The following is a 20,251-nucleotide window of genomic DNA, read 5'->3' as shown; positions in this document are numbered from 1 at the left end:
TGAATATGAACACTTTCAAGAATCAAAAATTACAAAAAAAAAAAAAAAAAACTTGTAATTTTAATAATTGCCATTGTAAATGGATTAGCATAAACATTACACCATCTAAAACAAGCTTTAAAACATCAAAACAGTTTAGGGTAATGTTTCTAGTCCATTTCCAGCAACAAATGTGCAAACTTTCATACGAGCAGAAAACAGAAAAACGATTTTTTTTTCAAGCTGTTTGCACACAAAAAAAAACAACAAACAAACCTAGGCTCTGATACCACTGATGGGTTTTGAGCATTCTAACACTTCCTAAGTGTACATGCAACCCTAATAACCTTGGATCTATGTTTGTCTAATAATCATGCAAAGTTGAATTCCAAGGTTATATTCCTATCTAGCATACATGGGGAACATTTTTAACTTGAATGAAAGATAGAATAACTTACCTTGTTGTTGATTATGATCCTTGAAACCTTGTGAGCCTAGCACCCCAAGTGTGATGCCTCAAATGCTTCACACAACACCAAATGCAAAGGAGTAAACTTTGAGAGAATCTTACACTTGCAAAATCGGCTCTAGCCCTCTTGTTTCTTAGTGTCACCGATTTTGGTGGAGAATGGGTTTCTTATATGGTGTTGACACATCTAGGGTTACACCATGTAAACCCTAATGTGTCATGACTCTTCATTTACATGACCCATGGGTTTGTAACTCCCATGGAGCATCCATGGAGCATCCTATGGGTGGAACCCACTTGATAATCCATGGAGCCTCTTAGCCCACTATATAAGATATGGAAGATTTACATAATCTACCCATATATTTAATTAGTTATCTTTTGATCACTTAATTAATTCTAAATTAATTCTTGATCAAACTAATTAAATAATATTATTAATATATTAGAACTTATAATATATTAATAAACCATAAGTGTTATTTCTCTCATTTTAGTTTATCCAATTGCATGGTGCCATGCAACCCAAATGGACCATGCCGGGTCGGGTCAAGTACATACCAGAAATAGTTATGGACTTAGACACCTTATCCAACACCAAGGGGTATCCAGATCTCCAACATAAACCCTAATTCCTCCAACATAGTTCTCCCCAATGTCTAGATTATGAATTTCATGTAAGTCAAAAATTTTATTGATAATTCTCCCCACTTCTGGATTATCAAGAAATTCAACGTGGTATAACCCTTGATGAACAATCAAAGTTCTAGGCATGCACAAAATAAGGATTTTGTTTATGGATAGTTTAAGGCTTGTTAGATTTTTCTTATTTCCAAATAGGCGAAATATAAGTACAGATACTCGTGTATCCGAAAACTAGATAAAGATGATGAAAGTTGTTGATTATGTAGTTGAAAACTGTTTTTAGAAGAATTACTCAAACAAATATAGTTGTCATGTGACCTCCCGATGTTAAGGTACTTCTAATTTTGGACTCAATAATTTTATTATGTTGCATTTTTGGTCCCTAAGTTAAAAAAGAGTGGAAAAAGGGCCTAAAGTGGCATTTTGGTGAAAGCTGAGATGGGATGAGTACGTCGTGCGTACGTGTGTGTACGCTAAGCGTACTAAGGCGCGCATTAGTACGTTGGTCGTACACTTCGTACGCAGGGCGTACGTGGAATGCATGCAAACCCTAATTTTAGGGATTTGGCTCATATTTAAGCAACCTTATTTACTCATATGCTCTTGTTACCTAGCCTCCATCTGTGATATCGACCCTCAAGCAACCCTAGAGTAAGAGAGCAATTTTGAGCCTTTAAGAGAGTTTTGGAGTGGTTTTGAAGAGATAAGAAGGCTGTGAGAAGATCTTGGAGTTGAGAGCACTTTGGATCTGGGATTTCTTCTTGGTTTGCAACATCTTGAAGGTATAAAGCTTGCATCTTTACCACTCCATCTTGTAGATCTAGGCTTTGCTCTTTAAAGTTACTTTTTGGTCCGAAAATGATGATTCATGAACATAGCATGTTCTTGACCCATTAAGCTGTCCTTTCAAACCCTTAGAAGGGTCTTGAGTCATAAAACTGGATTCTAAACGGTTGGTTTTGCTCTATGCATAATTTAGAAGTTCTTAATGGATTAAGAAGTTGAGTTAAGCACTTAATGGACATGCAAAGTCATAAAGTTGGAAACTTTATGACTCTTGAGGGTATTTTAGCCATGGATCTGAAAAATAGACGAGAGTGCTTAAGCCATTATGTACTTATTGAGGTTTGGGACTTTTGGCAGTACGCCCTGCATACTTGGAGTACACCCAGCGTACGAGGTCAACCACCCCGATGATGGTCAACATGTGAGTACGCCTAACGTACCTTCAGAGTACGCCCCGCGTACTCACTCTGTGTTGACTCGGCTGGGTTGACACGGTTGGGTTGACTCAGTTGGTTTGACCAGTTTGACTTTGACTTTGACAAAGTTTGACCTTAAGGGTATTTTGGGTATTTTAGGATTTTGATTGAGATTGGTCCTTTGGTTGGAATAGGTGTCGATTAGAGCTGAGATTCGGAGTCGATACCTTATCAACTTTTGTCCATATTGTGAGGTGAGTTTTCCTCACTTTACTTGCGGGTCGACGGCACCAAGGCCGACCCATTAGATTAGATATCATGTTATGTGATAGTATGTTATCGTGATGTGGTGATCTGTTAGATCGGTATCCTGGTATATAAAATGATGTTATGCTTAGTGATCTGTAAGATCTGCCTGATTGTTCATTGACTGGTTATATGTATGTTTATTGTTTATGTATATGTCGATATGTTGTGTGTGGTTGGGTGAGGAGGACCAGTGTAGACTGAAGGCCAGGAGACCCAGGGCGTCCCGGATAGACTGCAGGCGTAAGAGGCGTATCAGGCCGAAGGCCTAGAGAACGGTCCAGATAGGCTGAAGGCCCGGTGAGGCGTACCAGTCATGCTGAAGGTTCTGTGAGCGTTCCAGATAGTATGTAGGCCGGTGCGGCGTTCCAGTCAGGCTGAAGGCTCTGTATGCATGTTTTTTTTTTATTATGTTTATGCGGTGGTACTTTGGGGGAACTCACTAAGCATTGGCTTATAGTTTTGGGTTATGTTTCAGGTACTTAGGATGACCACGGAAAGGCGAAGGCGTGACCGTACACATCCTCTTATTTATGGCTTATGATTTTGGGAGACTCTGATGTTGGAAAAATGTTTTGAAAACTATGATTTGTAAACCTTTATGAATTTGGGTTGATTTTCAAAAGTTTAAATTTATTGTGAGTTTTATGGGTGTTACATGTCACAACTGTGAGATGTCTTCGAGCAGACCCAAAATTCATATATTTGTTCAAATGTCAGGGGTTGTGTGGGCGCTCCGCCCCTTGGACACAACATGGGCACACAACCCCCTTGTCCCCGCATTTTATTGCCTTCAGGATCAAATCAGATTTAGATATACAAGTGTGCAATATGCAACATTAAACTTGTATTTGATAACAATTTACACACATATTTAACATTCACGTGAATTCCAATTGCAATAATTGATTTGTTGTACATCATTGGGTTTTTAATCCTGGTTCCTCTTATAAATTCTTGCCTTTATAAAAAAATCTATAAACTGGATCATACACGTTTAGATTTTAAGTAAGTTTTATATAATATCCTTATAAATATATATATATTTACCTTATATATATATAGGGTTGTAAACAAACCGAACATTCAGTGAACCGTTCGTGAATTGTTCAGCGGGAAGTTCGTTTATGTTCGTTTATTTAATAAATGGACGAATATGAAAAAATATTCTCGTTCATTTAGTTAAACGAACGAACATGACCAATGGTCTCGTTCGCTCATTTATGTTTGTGAACGTCCGTTTATTTTGTTCGTTTACGTTTGTTTATATTTGTTCGTTTAAGTTTATTTATGTTTAATTGTTCTTTATTACATTATTATATTATATGTTTGTTTATGTTCATATATGTGCAATTGTGTTTGTTTACTTTTGTTCGTTTAACATGTTCACGAACATAAACGTACGAATATGAATAAGGTAATTTATTAAACGAATAAACATGAACAAGAAAACTTGTTTGTTTATCCGTTCGTGTTCGTTCATTTGTTCGGCTAACTTAAACAAACAAACATGAAAAAAAACCCTTGTTTGTGTTTCTTATATAATTACATCATTTTCTTAAAAAAATCATATTTTAATTGGGATACAAATGAGATTACCGCGTTCTAGTTAATTAGTTATAACCGTTTAATAGAAATTTTAATAAACGGTAAAATAGGGTTTCCCAGCAACACCTGTATCTCTCTCTATCTACCTTCACTGATACTCACCCGCCTTTTCACCTTCACCGCCATTCCTCTCAATCAAACCCCATGTGTCACCCACACCCCACCCCACTCTCTAGATCTCTCTTTGACGTCGACTGTATATATATGTCTGTATAGGTTAGCTTACAAGATTTCAACAGACAGGAACGTGACCCTAGAGTTCGTCATGTGCTACTAGCTATTTTTCTACTCTGAAATCAATACATACCCAACTGACACAAATTCATGATTCATCACCCTGTCGTGTCCTATATGGAGTGAGATTTTCCTTTGTCGCAATCGTCAACAGGAACTGAAGAATGGAGAAGAATCCCCTTTTCCCATTCTGCTTCTTCATCTTCATTTTCAGCTTCGTAAGCTGTGCTTCACCTCTTCCGTCAGACCAAAACGATCAAATCAACTCCATCTTAGGTACTACATTTCTGTAATCGATTACTTGATGTTGATGTTTTTGTTTTATGTATACATTTAATTCATCATGGTTACTGAATTAACGACCTTTGCCGACATTTCAAATAGCGTTTAGGTTTTGCTTTTTTCTTCAATCACCATCGATTTGATTAGGATTTCACCTACATCATTCAGCGATATATTGAAAGGTTGATAGTTTTAATACATTTGGGGAAAATACGATTGATAATTGTAGGGGAAGATGGGGAAGATGGCCATTGGAGAAATGGGATCTTGAGTTCATCAGCTGAAGCTCCTGCTCCTTCTAGTGGATCATCTAGTGCACTTGTATTAGCGGGTTCAAGAACAAAAAGACCTGATATTCTTAACCGATTCAGAAAGTATCGTGGTGGATGGGACATTACCAATAAGCATTACTGGGCTGTAAGTTCTCTGACTTTGTAATCAAGAACTATAATCATAATCAAATAAGTTATCTTCATATTGAAATTGTCTACACTCTACAGTCAGTTGGATTTACAGGGTCTGCTGCTTTGATTCTTGGTATGATATGGTTTGTGTTCTTTGGTGTCGCCATGATCACACATCACTTCTGTGGATGGAGAATCGACATCAAAGGCAAAGAATCTAGACTTTCTCAAACACTATGCTTGATTTTGCTCATCGTCTTCACATGTGCTGCAGCGTAAGTTTGACTTTTGAACTCAAACAAAGCATGAATAGTATTTGTGATTTTGTTAAATAGATCATGAAATCTTGTTTCTTGTTCAGAACGGGATGCATTCTTCTTTCAATTGGGCAAGATGAGTTTCATGGTGAAGCAGTGGACACGTTGAATTATGTTGTGAACCAATCAGATTACACCGTTCAAACACTTGTAAATGTCACTGGGTATTTGTCGCTTGCTAAAACTGTGAATGTGGCACAGTTTTACCTTCCTTCAGATGTGAAAGACAGTATTGACAAACTGAATGTGGACTTGAATTCTGCTTCAGATACATTGGGTAGAAAAACACATCAAAATTCAAGAAAAATAAGGACTGTTTTCGATGCTGTGTAAGATCCAAAAATACAACATTTTGAACTTTTTTTTTAGTTCAATCAAGTCCCAATATTCTTAAAAGATGTTTTTTTTTTTGCTTATTTCAGGCGATCTTCCATGATTACTGTTGCGATAGTAATGCTTATTGTTTCCATTTTAGGCCTTTGTAAGTCTTCATAAGAAGCTCATCGGTTCTCTGTGTATTTTGCCATAATTTTATATAAATTTTCTTGTTTTTTGTTGCAGGTTTGTCGATTCTTGGTCACAAAAACGCAATCCACTTGTAAGCTCTTCTTTCTTGTTACTTTTTCTCTGGAGGGTATGATCGTAATTTTGTTGATGAATGTTGTTCGTGAAACAGATTCATAATTGGTGGATGGTTGCTTGTTGTGGTTGCTTTCATCCTATGTGGAGTTTTCGTAATCCTCAACAAGTAAGATAATTGTTAAACTAATATGCATATGTCATGTCATGGCCTTATTGTTGATTAAGAGATTAATGAATGAGATTATTTTTGAAGTGCAATTTCGGATACATGTATGGCTATGGAACAATGGGTGGATCATTCAGATGCCGAAACTGCCCTTAGCAACATCCTTCCATGCGTTGACCAAGGAACAACGAACCAAACTTTATATAAAAGCAAACAAGTGATCAACGATCTCGGAAACATCGTCAATGGATTCATAGGTTCATATGCGAACTCATACGGCGTACTTCCGGCGAACTCCAATTACTACAACCAATCGGGCCCACTGATGCCCTACGTTTGCTCTCCATACGACTCACAGCTCCAACAACGAAACTGTTCTTCCCAAGAAGTCTCAATGTCAAATGCGTCTCTGGTACAATTACACATTACGAATTAGAAAATTAGGGATTCGATTAGTTTCAATAATCGATTTTGAATTTTGATCTGTAGGTGTGGTGGAATTACACGTGTACAGTATCGGAATCTGGAATATGCATGAGCACCGGAAGATTGACTCCTGATATGTATCAGCAATTAGTGGGAGCAGTGAACATAAGTTACGCCCTCCAACACTACACGCCGCCGCTGCTCAGCTTCCAAGACTGTAATTTTGTTCGGGAGACATTTACGACGATCACCTCCGAGCACTGTCCGGCGTTAAAGCAGCATCTGCAGATGGTGACTGCAGGTTTAGGGCTTGTTTCTGTAGGGGTGATGTTGAGTCTTGCACTTTGGATAGTATACGCAAACCGCCCCCAAAGGGAGGAAGTGTTTGCTAAGATTACGTCTAAAATTAAAGGCAAATGCAATGGAAAACTTTGTCGTGGTGATGCAAGAAGTCAAATCACAGAAGTTTGATACGTGGAAAGATTATTTAGATTAGTTTTGATACCATCCGGGTTTTTGTTGTTGTAATCTAAATCTAATTTCGGCCGAGATGAAGTCGAGCATGATTTGGATTTGGAATATCAATAATTTCTTGACAGGGTCAAAAATAATATTAACATCATATCATGGTTCAATAAGATTAGACCCGCACAAAAAGACCGGTCTCGGACCAGACCCAAAAAAAGACCAAGACCGAATCGGTCTAAAACGAGACCGGACCGAAAAAAACCGGTCCTACAAAATACCGGTCCGAAAAAAACTGGATCGTTCCGAGACCGGTCCTAAAAAATACCGGACCGGTTCGAGACCGAACGAAAAAAAAACGGTAACCAAACTTTATAAATATATAATTTTTGTGTTAATTATACAATTTTTAATCACAAACTATCTATTTTTTTCATTTTTTTCTTTCATTAAATTTAAATTACCATTTTTAATAAATCTTAATTTATCATTTTGGTGATAATCTCATATTTGTTAATGGAAAAAACTCGAAACCAAAACAAAAGAATCGAAAAATACCAAAACCGAAAAAAAAAACCAGTAAACCGAACTGAAAAAGACACACGGAAAGACCGAAAAACACTGGTCCGAAAAAAGACCGGGCTGAAAAAGACTGATCCGGAAAAAAAGACCGAGCAGGACCGATCTACAAAAAGACCACACCGTTTCGAAACCGATACAAGAATAGTTTGACACCGCCGATATGCACCTCTACAATAAGATCTTTCTTAGGTTTCGTTTTAGCCCAAGTATTTCGAAATGATAAACCTGAGGCCCGGCCCACAAATCGAAGAGTCCAATTTTTTTTTATAGGTTTTCACTTTTTAGTGGAAACAAAATGGAAGTAGACTATTATATTTAGTTGGTTTTTCAAAGTGCAATATCTGATTATGAAAAAACTTAAAACATATTGTCTTGATAGAAGAAAACAGAAAGAACAAAATAAATAAATAAATAAATGATGATGATACAATTGATAGAATATCTTAATTGATAACCAAAATCAAAACAAGTTTGGATTTAAAAGATCCGATAAGAGAAATAAAAATATAATGTTTTAATATGTAGGTTTTAAAAGTATAATGGAATATGTGGTTAGATTTCGAAGGTATGATGTCCTAATAGGAAAAAAAGAGATGATAAGTATAATGTTTTAATATGCCAAACATATAATATCAAAATACCATTTGTTAATAAGAAAAAAAATTAAGTACACTATCTTAATAGAAAAAAAATAAAAATACAATGTCATAGTTGGTAACGAGAAGTCCATATATTTTTTTGAAATATATTGTCTTAATATTTTAGATCTCAATGTGTAATGTCTTAATAAGTTAAAAGTTCAATGCATTAACAGAAAAAGTTGAAAGTGTAATGATTTATTTGATAACCAAAATCAAAAGTTAAAAGCTCAATGGCACAACACAAAAAAAGTTTGAAAATATAATAATACAATTGGTAACCAAAATCAAACAAGTTTATATTTTCAAAGTAGACTCTCTTAATAGGAAAAGAAAATACAATTAATGCCATGATTGGTTATGTTTCTCAACTCTAGTTTCTTGATATGAAAAATATTTAAAATACAATGTCTTAATACGTACGACATTCAAAGTATGACATTATAATTTAAACTATATTCTATCATTGGTTAGCTTTGCGAAGTAGAATGTCTTAATATGTCCGACTTTGAAAATATAATGTTATAATTGATTAAATTTTAAAATTGCAATGTCTTGATAGGAAAAAAATTAGAAGATACAATGCATTAATAGGAAACTAATTGAAAGAACAATATTATAACTGGTAATCAATATCAAATAGGTTTGGTTTATAAAGTACAAGTCTTGATAGCAAAAAGAAAAACTAGAAGTACAATGTCTTAATATATTGGATTTTGAAATCAAAATGCTATGATTGGTTATATATTAAAACTACAATGTCTTTATAGGAAAATAAATGAATGTAAAATGCTAAAATAAATAACCAACACTAAGGAATTTTAGATTTCTAGAGTATATTGTTTTAATATATTAGATATTGAAACTATAATGCTATAAGTGAAATTCTATTATAAATGGTTATATTCAAAGTACAAAGTCTTATTATGAAAAAGATTGAAAAAGATTGAGATACAAGTTCTTAATAGCAAACAAAACTAATAATAAAATACTATAAATGGTAACAAAGAACAAACAACTTTAGATTTTTTAAGTGCAATAACGTATATTTTTTTGAACAAAGGAATTAATATTATTACATTCCTAAAAAGCTGATAAAAGTCTTCATACAAGAATTACATTCGAGAATGTAATCGTCGCTGTTAATTCACCATTTTATAGCGCAGATTCAAACTATTTGAATCATTTAGCATAAAATTTCAAGATGTATTGAGGTAAAAAAAAGTAGAATGTATAAATTGAAGATATTCATATGCACATAAAATACCAAGAAAACTTGTCGAACACTCTAACTCATAACACATTAATAGATCAACTTTATATGCAACGATATGCATTTAAATGATATGGCATACTTTTCTTTCTCTAGATTGGTCATAATTTAAACCTATTTTCTAATTTGTTTAAGACTAAAAAGCTAAAAAAATATAACTACTTGCAATTTACTATTCTACCCTTGATTACAAACTCGCTCGCTTATCTTGCACAAACCGGCTCCTCCGTAATTGTATCAAGAAACGGCTTTCTTGATCTACAAACCGCCAGCCGATAACTAAACTCCGGCACCTCCACAACCAATCTCGGCTCTTCCACCACCACCTCCTCCTTCACTCCACCTCCAACCGTAGTCATCTCCGGAGATATCCTCCCCGAAATCCGCTTACTCGCACTATTACCCGCCATCCAAAAAGCCGCCATATCCGCCGGAGTAACCATGGAATTCACCCTCCTCATCGGAAACAAGATATAAATATTCCCGGCCTCCAAATCTTCATCAGCGGAAAGCGGCGAAAAACGACGATTGATGTTCAACGACCGGGAGTTGACTAAGAAGAAGTTTGGACACTCAAGCATGATCTCCGCAGCCTTGATCGAGTCACGAAACTGCCGGATCTCGCCGGCCGGAAATATAACTCTTGCTGCCTTGTTGCTTTTCATTATAGGGGAGATCATGAGGCTGCATGCTGATGCGTAGTTTCCCATTTCTTTAGCTTTCTTTTTGGGTGTTGTCGCAAGTTTATGAAAGATCAGTACACAGGATCCGGTGTATTTATGTTGAATGATCAAGTAAGATTCGATGTATTAGTGTTGATGCGATCGATTAGAGATATAAATATGTGTGTATACAGAATTGCGCGTGATGGAGTAACTGCATAGGAAAAGGGAAGGAAGGTGGGGATTGATTATTTGACATGAGGGAGTTTGAGTTATGGTCTACATTTGGTGCGTGTGGGGCTAATTCTGGAATAAATTAATTGGTCAAAGTTTAGGGGAAAGTGAAGGGTTGGCATGTATATATGTGTGTGTGTGTGTGAATTGTGAAACGGTCAATCACTCGATCTATAATCTTGCTTAAGCGTTTTCGTTCATTTAAGATCTAAGATGTTTTATTTTTCAAATGGATGAAAGATTTTGTATTTTAAAATGTTATATTATACTACTTTATAAAATATAAATTGTAAAAACGGATTGTTATTTAGGAATCATTTTTAAAAGAGACCTTATAGAACTGAAAAGTTGGGATGTATCATTAAGAGGGTATGCAATAAATATTTACTAAATATATAATAAAGTTTGTAAGAAAAACATGAAAGTGTCAAGAAGCATTCTATATGAAAATATGACGAAATCCTGCCAAAATTGATAAAAAGTCTTTCTTGACTTGATGCATAAAAAATTGCATTCCACATTCGCATGGACCAAAGCAATCGTTATGTATAAAACGGATTGTTATTTACGAATCACTTTTAAAAGAGATCTTATAGAACTGAAAAGTTGGGATGTATCATTAAGACTTAAGAGGGTATGCAGTAAATATTTACTAAATATATAATAAAGTTTGTAAGAAAAACATGGAAGTGTCAAGAAATGACGAAATCCTGCCAAAATTGATAAAAAGTCTTTCTTGACTTGATGCATAAAAAATTGCATTCCACATTCGCATGGACCAAAGCAAGTTTATGAAAACTTGCCAAAAAAAAATGATAATAAATTATGTCATTTGTTAATCCGTTATCTCTTCATTAAAATTATAAGGTTGTTAAAGTATGGGCATCAGTTACCATGGTGCCACATTAGAAAGAAAAAAAAAAGAAGCTGCCCTCAACGCAGTTGTGTAAATAGTGTTTGTTCATGAACACGCCGTCATGAGGCCAAAGAAAGAAGAAAAGCAGAGAATAATGAGAGAAGATGTTACCAAGCGCGTTACAAACCGTTCTCGTGGTAACGAGAGTGTTCATCCGGTTACCATGGCGTTATCTACCCTCCAGCTTGGGAATAACGTTGAACAACCTAAAATTACGTCTAAAACAAGTTTTATTATATTAAAAGTTAAATATATAATATCTGTTTCAAATAAAAATAATTTATTTGAAACACATTATTTATATAATTTATATTATATGAATATTATATATAGGTTCACGATTGCGATTAGGAGATTCACAATTAACATTTAAAGCTGCAGATTTAGGATTGAAACAATAATTTTGATGAGGAAGCAAAAATATTGATTATCTTCAACCTTCATGACGGTGTAAAATATTAATGTTCAATGGTGTGAAGTAATAAACAATAATGGAAGAAACAAAATAAGGATGGTTAAACAATAATGAAGGAAATAAATGTTATAGGGATGATATATTACCAAGTGAAAACTAAACCGAGTATATTTACCAAGTTAAAACGACATAGTTTAGAGGTTTAATACCTAAGCTTATCTATGACTGTAATGTATATTCCCTATCCTATATATATATATATATATATATATATATATATATATATATATATATATATATATATATATATATATATATATAGGGTTAGGTTATTGTGTTCTAACTATCTATTGTATGCATGTACGATTGATTGTGGACCAATCATTTTAGTTATTTTAAGAAAATAAATAATACATATTACATGTTGAATATTTAATTAATACTCATTATATCTTCAACATGTAATATGCATTAATTACTTTCTTAAAATAACTAAAATGATTGGTTCACAATCAATCCTACATGCACACAATAGATAGTTAGAACACAATAACCTAACCCTATTTATATATATATATATATATATATATATATATATATATAAAAACAGGATCGGATGAGGACTCTTTTTGAAGCGAGTACATCTTAAAAAAATCTAAAAAAAAATACAAATCATAAAATCGAGTATAATACTACATCGGAGAGAAAAAAAAATTGGAAAAAAAAATTGGATCATTAAAATTGAAGCATGGATCATTTTATGATTCATTATCCATGATTCAATTTTAATGATGCAAAATTTTTTCCAATTTTTTTTCTCCCGGATATAGTACTATGCTCGATTTTATGATTTGTATTTTTTTTAGATTTCCTTTCAATTTTTTTAAGGTGTCCTCACGAGTCCTCACTTTAAAAATACTCATTACCGGAGCCGGACACTATATGTATGTGTGTGTGTATGTGTGTGTGTGTATATATATATATATATATATATATATATATATATATATATATATATATATAGGATAGGGAATATACATTACAGTCATAGATAAGCTTAGGTATTAAACCTCTAAACTATGTCGTTTTAACTTAGTAAATATACTCGGTTTAGTTTACACTTGGTAAATATATCATCCCCATAACATTTATTTCCTTCATTATCGTTTAACCATCCATATTTTCTTTCTTCCATTATTGTTTATTACTTCACCCTATTGAACATTACTATTTTACACCGTCACGAAGGTTGAAGATAATCAATATTTTTGCTTCCTCATCAAAATTATTGTTTCAATCCTAAATCTCCAGCTTCAAATGTTAATCGTGAATCTCCTAATCGCAATCTTTAGCTAATAAAACGATATAGTTTTATGAGGATTAGTGTCTAAGCTTAGGTATGGTTGTAATATATATATATATATATATATATATATATATATATATATATATATATATATATATATATATATGCTTCAAATAATTACAACTGCTTATATCATCACAGTAGCCATTGAAATGATGTGGTTTTAACATGTGTTTAACATATCATATATCTAAAATAATTACAATGTTTTATGTTAACATAGTATAATAATAATTATTTCATAGAACCACATAATAATCTTCAATAATATACATATGTTAATATTTTAATTATATGGTTGCATCTATGCATCCAGTGGCGGAGCTACTAAGGGGCCGATGGTGACCATGGCCTCCTAGCTTTTTTACCTATTAAGTTATAACTGATATAAATAAAAATTATTGAAGAATAAATAACCAAGTTGCAGGTGAACCTTGTTGAGGAAGAAGACAAATAGGGTTATATATTTGTTGATAACTTTGGTTGGGTTTAACTTGGAAAAATTCATTTAGATCAGAAAGAGGGAGTGATATTATTGAAATCATTCGACCCTAAGTTTTTATTAGAATCTTTTGGATGAAATAAACTAAAAAAAAATCTAAGATTTAATGAAATTCGTTAATAAAAAAGAAGAGCATTGGGTATGGGCAACATGTTATAACACCAAAGAGGTGTCACCTCATATTCCACATCATCCATGGTGTAGTAACATCATTGTGGGAAATGGTCACCATGTAATAACACCCACTAAAAGATATTAATTTTTTTTTTTTAAATTCATTCGACCTCAACAGTAAAAAAATCAATACCCAATCACACTATGGAGCAAAAAGTCGTGAACTACCAACAATGTCGCTCTCATCTGTGTCACTGTAATATCCGTTTCGTCCTCGTCTTGTTGAGTTTCTATCATCGCAGTCGGCCTAGAGGCCAGAACTACCACATCTTTTCGCTTGGATCGCGGTTCTCCGTTTCATCTACCGCTTGTTCTCTCATTGCTTGCTACTACATTCTCGATATTCTCGTCTTGGCCTTTCTGGTAAAGATTCTAATGTCTCTTTGTGTTTTGTTTTTATTTAATGGTATTATATTATGTACTAATTACAACATAGAGTATGTTATCATCTTACCTACAACTGTCGTCGCTTTATTGCTATTCTTTTCATTGTCGCTTATTTGATGGTAGTAACCTAGAGTATAGATGCTAGGATTTAATATTGTCATTTTATATCGTCTTTTTTGTGGATTAATATGATAAAATAAACTACAAAGGAGCAGTCGTATAATAGGATACTAGGTTTAAACTCGTAGAAATCCAAGGTCGATAATTTAAAATAGAATTATAATTTTGATTGTCTAATAAAAAAAAGATATCAAAGTTTAGAAAAAATGAAGAATATTGATATAGTAATTAACATAAATAAATCAAATACAATAAAGTATTATAAATAAATTAATTAATATGATGCATGAAGCGTGATTTACGATAACCAAATAAAAATGGTACAAAATTGTAGGTTTTTTTGTTGTTGAAAAAGAGTCATGTTATTTTAATTTGGGACATTGTTAGATTATTTTTTAGTTTGTTACATGGATGATTTATTAAGAAAAGAGAGTAGGATCATGTCACCATTGGTCATTGGCGGAGTCTCAATTTCGGCTACCCTAGTTTTTGTAGTTGTGTTCCGCCCTTGTATGCCTCGTGAGTATATAACATAAATTAGGGAATATGACTTACTAAGGTAATTAACTTTTCGGTTTGTTCACATGTAACATTGATCGGTCTATATTTATAGCACAATAAATTGTATTAAATATGTTGAATTGATGTATAATTGTCCAAGAATGACAGTACTTTGATGAAATTTTGAAAATTATGTGCAGACAACTACTTAGTGCTAAAGTGGGCGGAACCCACAAGAAAAACGAGCAAAATGAAGCTAACAAGAATGTGAGACGAATCGCTAAAGGAATGAAGAAAAATGGTGTTGAGAAATTTGACCGCTCTTTAATCTTTTGATCATATCTCAAGATCTGAAGCTCCGATTGACATGAATCAAGAAGTTTCAGAAACTAGACAAAATTCCTACAACTTTCATGTTTTGCGTTTTTGCTGATTCTACAGTTTTCATCACCAAAAGGGGCACCAAAGATGAAGGACGTCTAAGACGCCCACTATGACGTCGATGCGGAAAACAGCTCCGAAAATCAGTTTTTCAGCACCTATTTAAAGGAGATTTAACCCTAATCGAAATTGAACCTCTCCCCTGCGATTTTCCTTAGTTTTGGAGGGTTCCAAACACATTCAAGCCTTCTCCAAACGTGTAACATCCAAAATTCTGGTATGTCCTGAAACCCTAAGAAATGATAAGTTTGCATAATTGGTCCCTTAAGTACGTTGGGCGTACTTAAGTGTACGCTTAGCGTATCGCATAAAAATGGTTGCGGGGAATTCAGGGTACGCCGGGCGTACCTTGAGTTACGCGGGGCGTACGCGCCAGGGATGCAAACCCTAATTTTTCCGGACTTGAGGCTTATTTAAACAACTTTAAGTCCCTTGGACTAAACCCTAGAGAGCCTCCACAGCCCTAGAACGTCCATATACTCCTGGAAACCTTGTGAGATCATTCTTAGGCCTTAAAGAGTGCATTTGTGGCCTTTTTGTGTGTATTTCAAGAAGAAGGGGTGGTCAAGCAAGCTTGGATCAAGAGGGTGCTTCAAGATCCTGCACCAAAAGCATCTTGCAAAGCTTCTGGAGGTAAAAAGCTTGCATCTTTCCTTTCTAATCTTTAGATCTAGCTAGGGTTTTGGTGGTTTGTCCCTTTTATGAACTTTGGACCTCTTTTGTTGAGTTAAGCCTTCCCTTTTGATATGAAAGTCAGATCTGAGGTCCCCTGGTCATTTAGAAGTATAAAAATGGAAGCTTGATGAGAGTTGTGACCTCATGCTTGGGTAAAAGACCTTGAAAAGGTCTTAATGGGGTGGTTGGGAGTGTATGAGACATGCAAGGGCATAAAGTTGCCAACTTTATGCCTTGGGACATCTTTTCAATCTTAGATCTAGCTTTTGGACGTGAGAGATTCGAGCATTAAGCACTTAATGGGAAAAGTGCTTAATACGATTATACGCTGGGAATAACTGTCTGTACGCAGCGCGTAGTCACTAGACCCTCAATACGCTGCGCGTACCAGGGAGGTACGTTGGGCGTACGCAGCTCAGATGGGCCCTAATCTGTTTTGGGCCTTTGGGCCTTTGGGCCTCATTTGGCTGATGAGCTTGTTTGGACTCTGTAAAATTGAGGCCTTTTCATCTATTTGGGCCAAGGACTTATTGGTTGGGCCTTATTGGGCCAAGGGGCCCATTAAGGATATTAGACTTGGATTTTGGGGTCCAATTTGCAAGAAAGGGGTGATTAGGCCTTGGGGGTAGAGTTTGAAGGTTGGGCCTTTCCTTGGGTAATTTAAGGTCTTATCATTGATTATATATTATTGTATTATTCAGCTTGGTAGGTTGCGGATTATTGGGAGGGCAGTAATTGTATTCATTGGACGGAGGTGAGTCTTCTCACCATACCTATGGGTCTACGGCACCAAGGCCGGCCCATTATGTGATCATGTTATGTGTGTGTTATTCATTTATGAATTGATATGTTGTGTGATATTATGTTGGTATGGAAGACCCCGGGGGGAGCCCGTGGCATTGGATATAAGACCATGTGGGGTAGCCCATGGCAATCCTAGGTAAAGACCATGTGGGGTAGCCCATGGCATTGGATGTAAGACCATGTGGGGTAGCCCATGGCGGTCCTAGGTAAAGACCATGTGGGGTAGCTCATGGCACTCTTGTTGAATCGTATTACATAGTTTCTATGGCATGTTTATAGCTTATTTTTAGCTATCGGGATATATGTATGCGAAGGTGTGTGGTATGCTCTGGGAAACTCACTAAGCATTCCGCTTACAGGTTGTTGATTTGTTTCAGGTACTTCTGAGCCTAAGGGCAAGGGCAAGGCGTGATGACGTGGCGTGCACTCTATCTCTCTTTTGATGTGTTTGGGACCCTCTGATGTTTTAAAAAGGGAAAACAATGAAGTAATGAATGTTGATTTGAAAATAAATGTTTTGGGATTTTATGGTTTAGGGGATTGGCTTTGGTTTTAAAAGGAAAAAAAATATAATGAAAATTTTCTTTGTAAAATTGGGTCGTTACAAAACGCGTTTTTAATCATCAATTTTCGAATCCGATGCTACAAATCACCAAGTTCATCATCATTCAACAACTGAAGTCATTCAACATGTGGATCTGTTGGGTTTTGAGCAAACTAACACTCCTAAGGTGTTCATGCAACCCTAGAAACCTTGGATCTATGTTTGTCTAAAATACATGCAAAATAATTTTCCAAGGTTCATAACCTATCTAGCATACATGGGGTATTTTTAAACATAAAAGATACTAGAAGAATTACATACCTTTGTTAGTGAGTTGATTCCTTGGGAGTTTGAGAGCCAAGCACCAATAATGTGAATGCCTCAAATGGAAATCACAAATCACCACAAACTTGGAAAACTTATGAGAGAGCACTCTAATACTCTAGAAATCGGCCACACCTTATGCACACACACATAGTCCTTTTTCAAGCACTATAAGCCTCTTTATATAGTGTAGATGATTAGGGTTATGAACCATGCAAACCCTAATAACCCATGTCTTTTCCTATTCCAAGGATCCATGGGTTAAAAGCTCCATGGATCATCCATGGACTCCCATTCAAGCTTAGCCCATTTCCTTATGAGTGTTAGCCCACACTATATAAGTACAATAGCCCATTATTTAATTAGTCACCTTATGATCACTAAATTAATTCATAATTAATTTAAGATCAATACTAATTAAATAATACAATTTCATATTAATATATTATAACTTATAATATATTAGTAGGCCGCAAATATACTCTTCTCATAATGTTATCCATTTAAATAGCTCGGGTGAAGTGCAACCCAAATGGACCATGCCGGGTCGGGTCAAGTATATACCAAATAAGTTATGGACTTAGACACCTTATCCAACAGGATCTTCATCAAGTTCCAGATTTGGTTACTTCTTCCCCAAGGTTTCATCGTTTCATACTTGGTTGATCATTAGGCTTCAATAGTTTTATAATTTCAAGTTTGTTTATGAATTTTAGTATGAATTCCATTGTTTTTATTCAATTTGTGTGCTTTTTGATTGTTATGGAAGACTAAACCACCTAGGTTACTTCCGAGAACGTTGTAAGATGTTAGGATGAACACGATTTGATTATTATTTTTATTCCAATCAATTTCAATCATTGTTCTATTCTTCAAGTTTTAATTTTTATTTACAATAATTGGAGTTGGGTTTTCTTATTGTGTGATATTGCAACTAAGATGGTGTATTGTTAATTCACTAATCATTCTGAATTCAAGTGGTTTAGGAACTAAGATGGCTAGTAGAATCTGATAATATTGTCATATGATTATGATAAAGAGATATTACAAGGGTTCTCGATGAAAAGCATAAAGACTACAAAGAATTAAGCGGGTATAACTACTAGCTAGACAAAACCCTAAAGGGCTAAAGACTAAAGGGCCCATAAACAAGTGGGTTAATGATATATAGGCTAACATCCCCCCTCAAACTCACAATGTCGCAGCAATAGGCATTGAGAGCTTGTCACATAAGAACCGAAACCGAGAAGCCAATAGAGCCTTCGTAAAAATATCCGCAAGCTGCAAGGTTGATGAAACAAACGGAAGCGATATGGTCCCGAGCTGCAGGTGATGACAGGTAAAATGACAATCAATCTCAATGTGCTTCGTCCGCTCATGAAAAATAGAATTCTTTGCAATTTGTATCACACTTTTGTTATCACAATACATGGGAGTAGATGAAGAAATGTGAACTCCCATATCCGCAAGCAACCACCGTAACCAGATAATCTCACATGTAGTTACAGCCATAGCATGATATTCAGTATCCATGGAAGATCTAGAGACAACGTCATGTTTCTTGCTCTTCTATGAAATGAGAGACTCTCCAAGAAATACGCAAAATCCAGTGGTGGACTTACGATCATGGCGATCACCATCCCAATCAGCATCACTATAGGCACGTAACTCAAGAGAAGACGTGGAGGGAAACAAGAGGGTCTGAAACTGAGTGCCACGAAGATATCTCAGAATACGGAGAACAGCTCCCCAATAAACAGAGGTAGGAGCAGTAACAAACTAACTGACAACATGAACAGCATGAGTAATATCTGGACGAGTAACTGTGAGATAGACCAAACTTCCCACAACAGTGCGATAAAGATTCGGATCGGATAATGGAACACCATCAGTAGGAGAGTACCGTGCATTGGTTTCAAGAGGAGTATCAACAGTCTGATTGTCAGAGAGGCCCGCCCGTGTAAACAAATCAGATATATATTTAGTTTGGGAAAAAAGATACCCTTTTCTTAAACTGAGCTACCTCAATACCCAAGAAATAACGCAGCAAGCCCAAATCCTTCATAGCAAATCGATGAGCTAGATCATGCTTCAAAGACTCAATACCACCATGGTCGTCACCGTAACAATCATGTCATCCACATATAAGGACAGAAGAATCCGTCCTGCACTCGAGCATCTAACAAACAAAGCAGAATCGTGATTACTCTGGACGAATCCAAGAGAGGTAACCACTGTGGAGAATTTCTCAAACCAAGCACGAGGGGCTTGCTTGAGACCATACAAAGCTTTGCGAAGCCGAAAAACCTCACATGGCCGGTGCTGAATTCCTGGGGGAGGAATCATATAAACCTCTTTATGGAGGTCACCATTCAAAAAAGCATTCTTGACATCCATTTGAAAGATCTTCCACTGTCGAACGGATGCAACTGCAATCATAGTACGAACTGTCGTCATCTTTGCAACTGGGGAAAATTTCTCCTCGTAGTCAAAACCATACTGTTGGGAATACCCTTTTGCTACAAGTCTGGCCTTGTACCGCTCAACAGACCCATCAGCTTTTGTTTTTATCTTGTACACCAAACGACAACCTATCTTATGTTTCCCA

The 20,251-nt window shown here is 35.3% G+C and overlaps 2 protein-coding genes across 2 annotated transcripts; one reads left to right on the top strand and one right to left on the bottom strand.

Moving 5' to 3' along the window:
- Nucleotides 1–4,277: 4,277 nt before the first annotated feature.
- On the top strand, nucleotides 4,278–7,242 carry LOC145103832 (uncharacterized). Its single transcript, XM_079041093.1, has 9 exons — nucleotides 4,278–4,719; nucleotides 4,955–5,142; nucleotides 5,226–5,404; nucleotides 5,491–5,775; nucleotides 5,869–5,927; nucleotides 6,008–6,044; nucleotides 6,123–6,194; nucleotides 6,282–6,606; nucleotides 6,684–7,242. The coding sequence occupies exons 1-9, from the start codon at nucleotides 4,608–4,610 to the stop codon at nucleotides 7,089–7,091; spliced, it is 1,665 nt and encodes a 554-aa protein (XP_078897219.1). The 5' UTR covers nucleotides 4,278–4,607; the 3' UTR covers nucleotides 7,092–7,242.
- A 2,272-nt stretch (nucleotides 7,243–9,514) lies between these two features.
- On the bottom strand, nucleotides 9,515–10,466 carry LOC145103831 (uncharacterized). The gene has a single exon (XM_079041092.1). It carries the CDS (start codon nucleotides 10,286–10,288, stop codon nucleotides 9,782–9,784), a length of 507 nt encoding a protein of 168 aa, XP_078897218.1. The 5' UTR covers nucleotides 10,289–10,466; the 3' UTR covers nucleotides 9,515–9,781.
- Between the last annotated feature and the right edge of the window lie 9,785 nt (nucleotides 10,467–20,251).

Source organism: Lactuca virosa, chromosome 4 (genome assembly GCF_052849685.1).
Source record: "Lactuca virosa cultivar CGN04683 chromosome 4, Lactuca_virosa_CGN04683_v6, whole genome shotgun sequence".
In the NCBI taxonomy this organism is placed as follows: Eukaryota; Viridiplantae; Streptophyta; class Magnoliopsida; order Asterales; family Asteraceae; genus Lactuca; species Lactuca virosa.
The sequence above is the reverse complement of the archived record's forward strand: the minus strand, read 5'-3'. Positions and strand labels throughout refer to the sequence as shown.

Bases quoted from the DNA above. Each gene is read 5' to 3' on its own strand.
- LOC145103832 (XM_079041093.1), top strand. From the start codon at position 4,608: ATGGAGAAGAATCCCCTTTTCCCATTCTGCTTCTTCATCTTCATTTTC. The intron at 4,720-4,954 runs GTACTACATTTC...TGATAATTGTAG, and splicing joins TCAAATCAACTCCATCTTAG to GGGAAGATGGGGAAGATGGC. The intron at 5,405-5,490 runs GTAAGTTTGACT...TTTCTTGTTCAG, and splicing joins GTCTTCACATGTGCTGCAGC to AACGGGATGCATTCTTCTTT.
- LOC145103831 (XM_079041092.1), bottom strand. From the start codon at position 10,288: ATGGGAAACTACGCATCAGCATGCAGCCTCATGATCTCCCCTATAATG.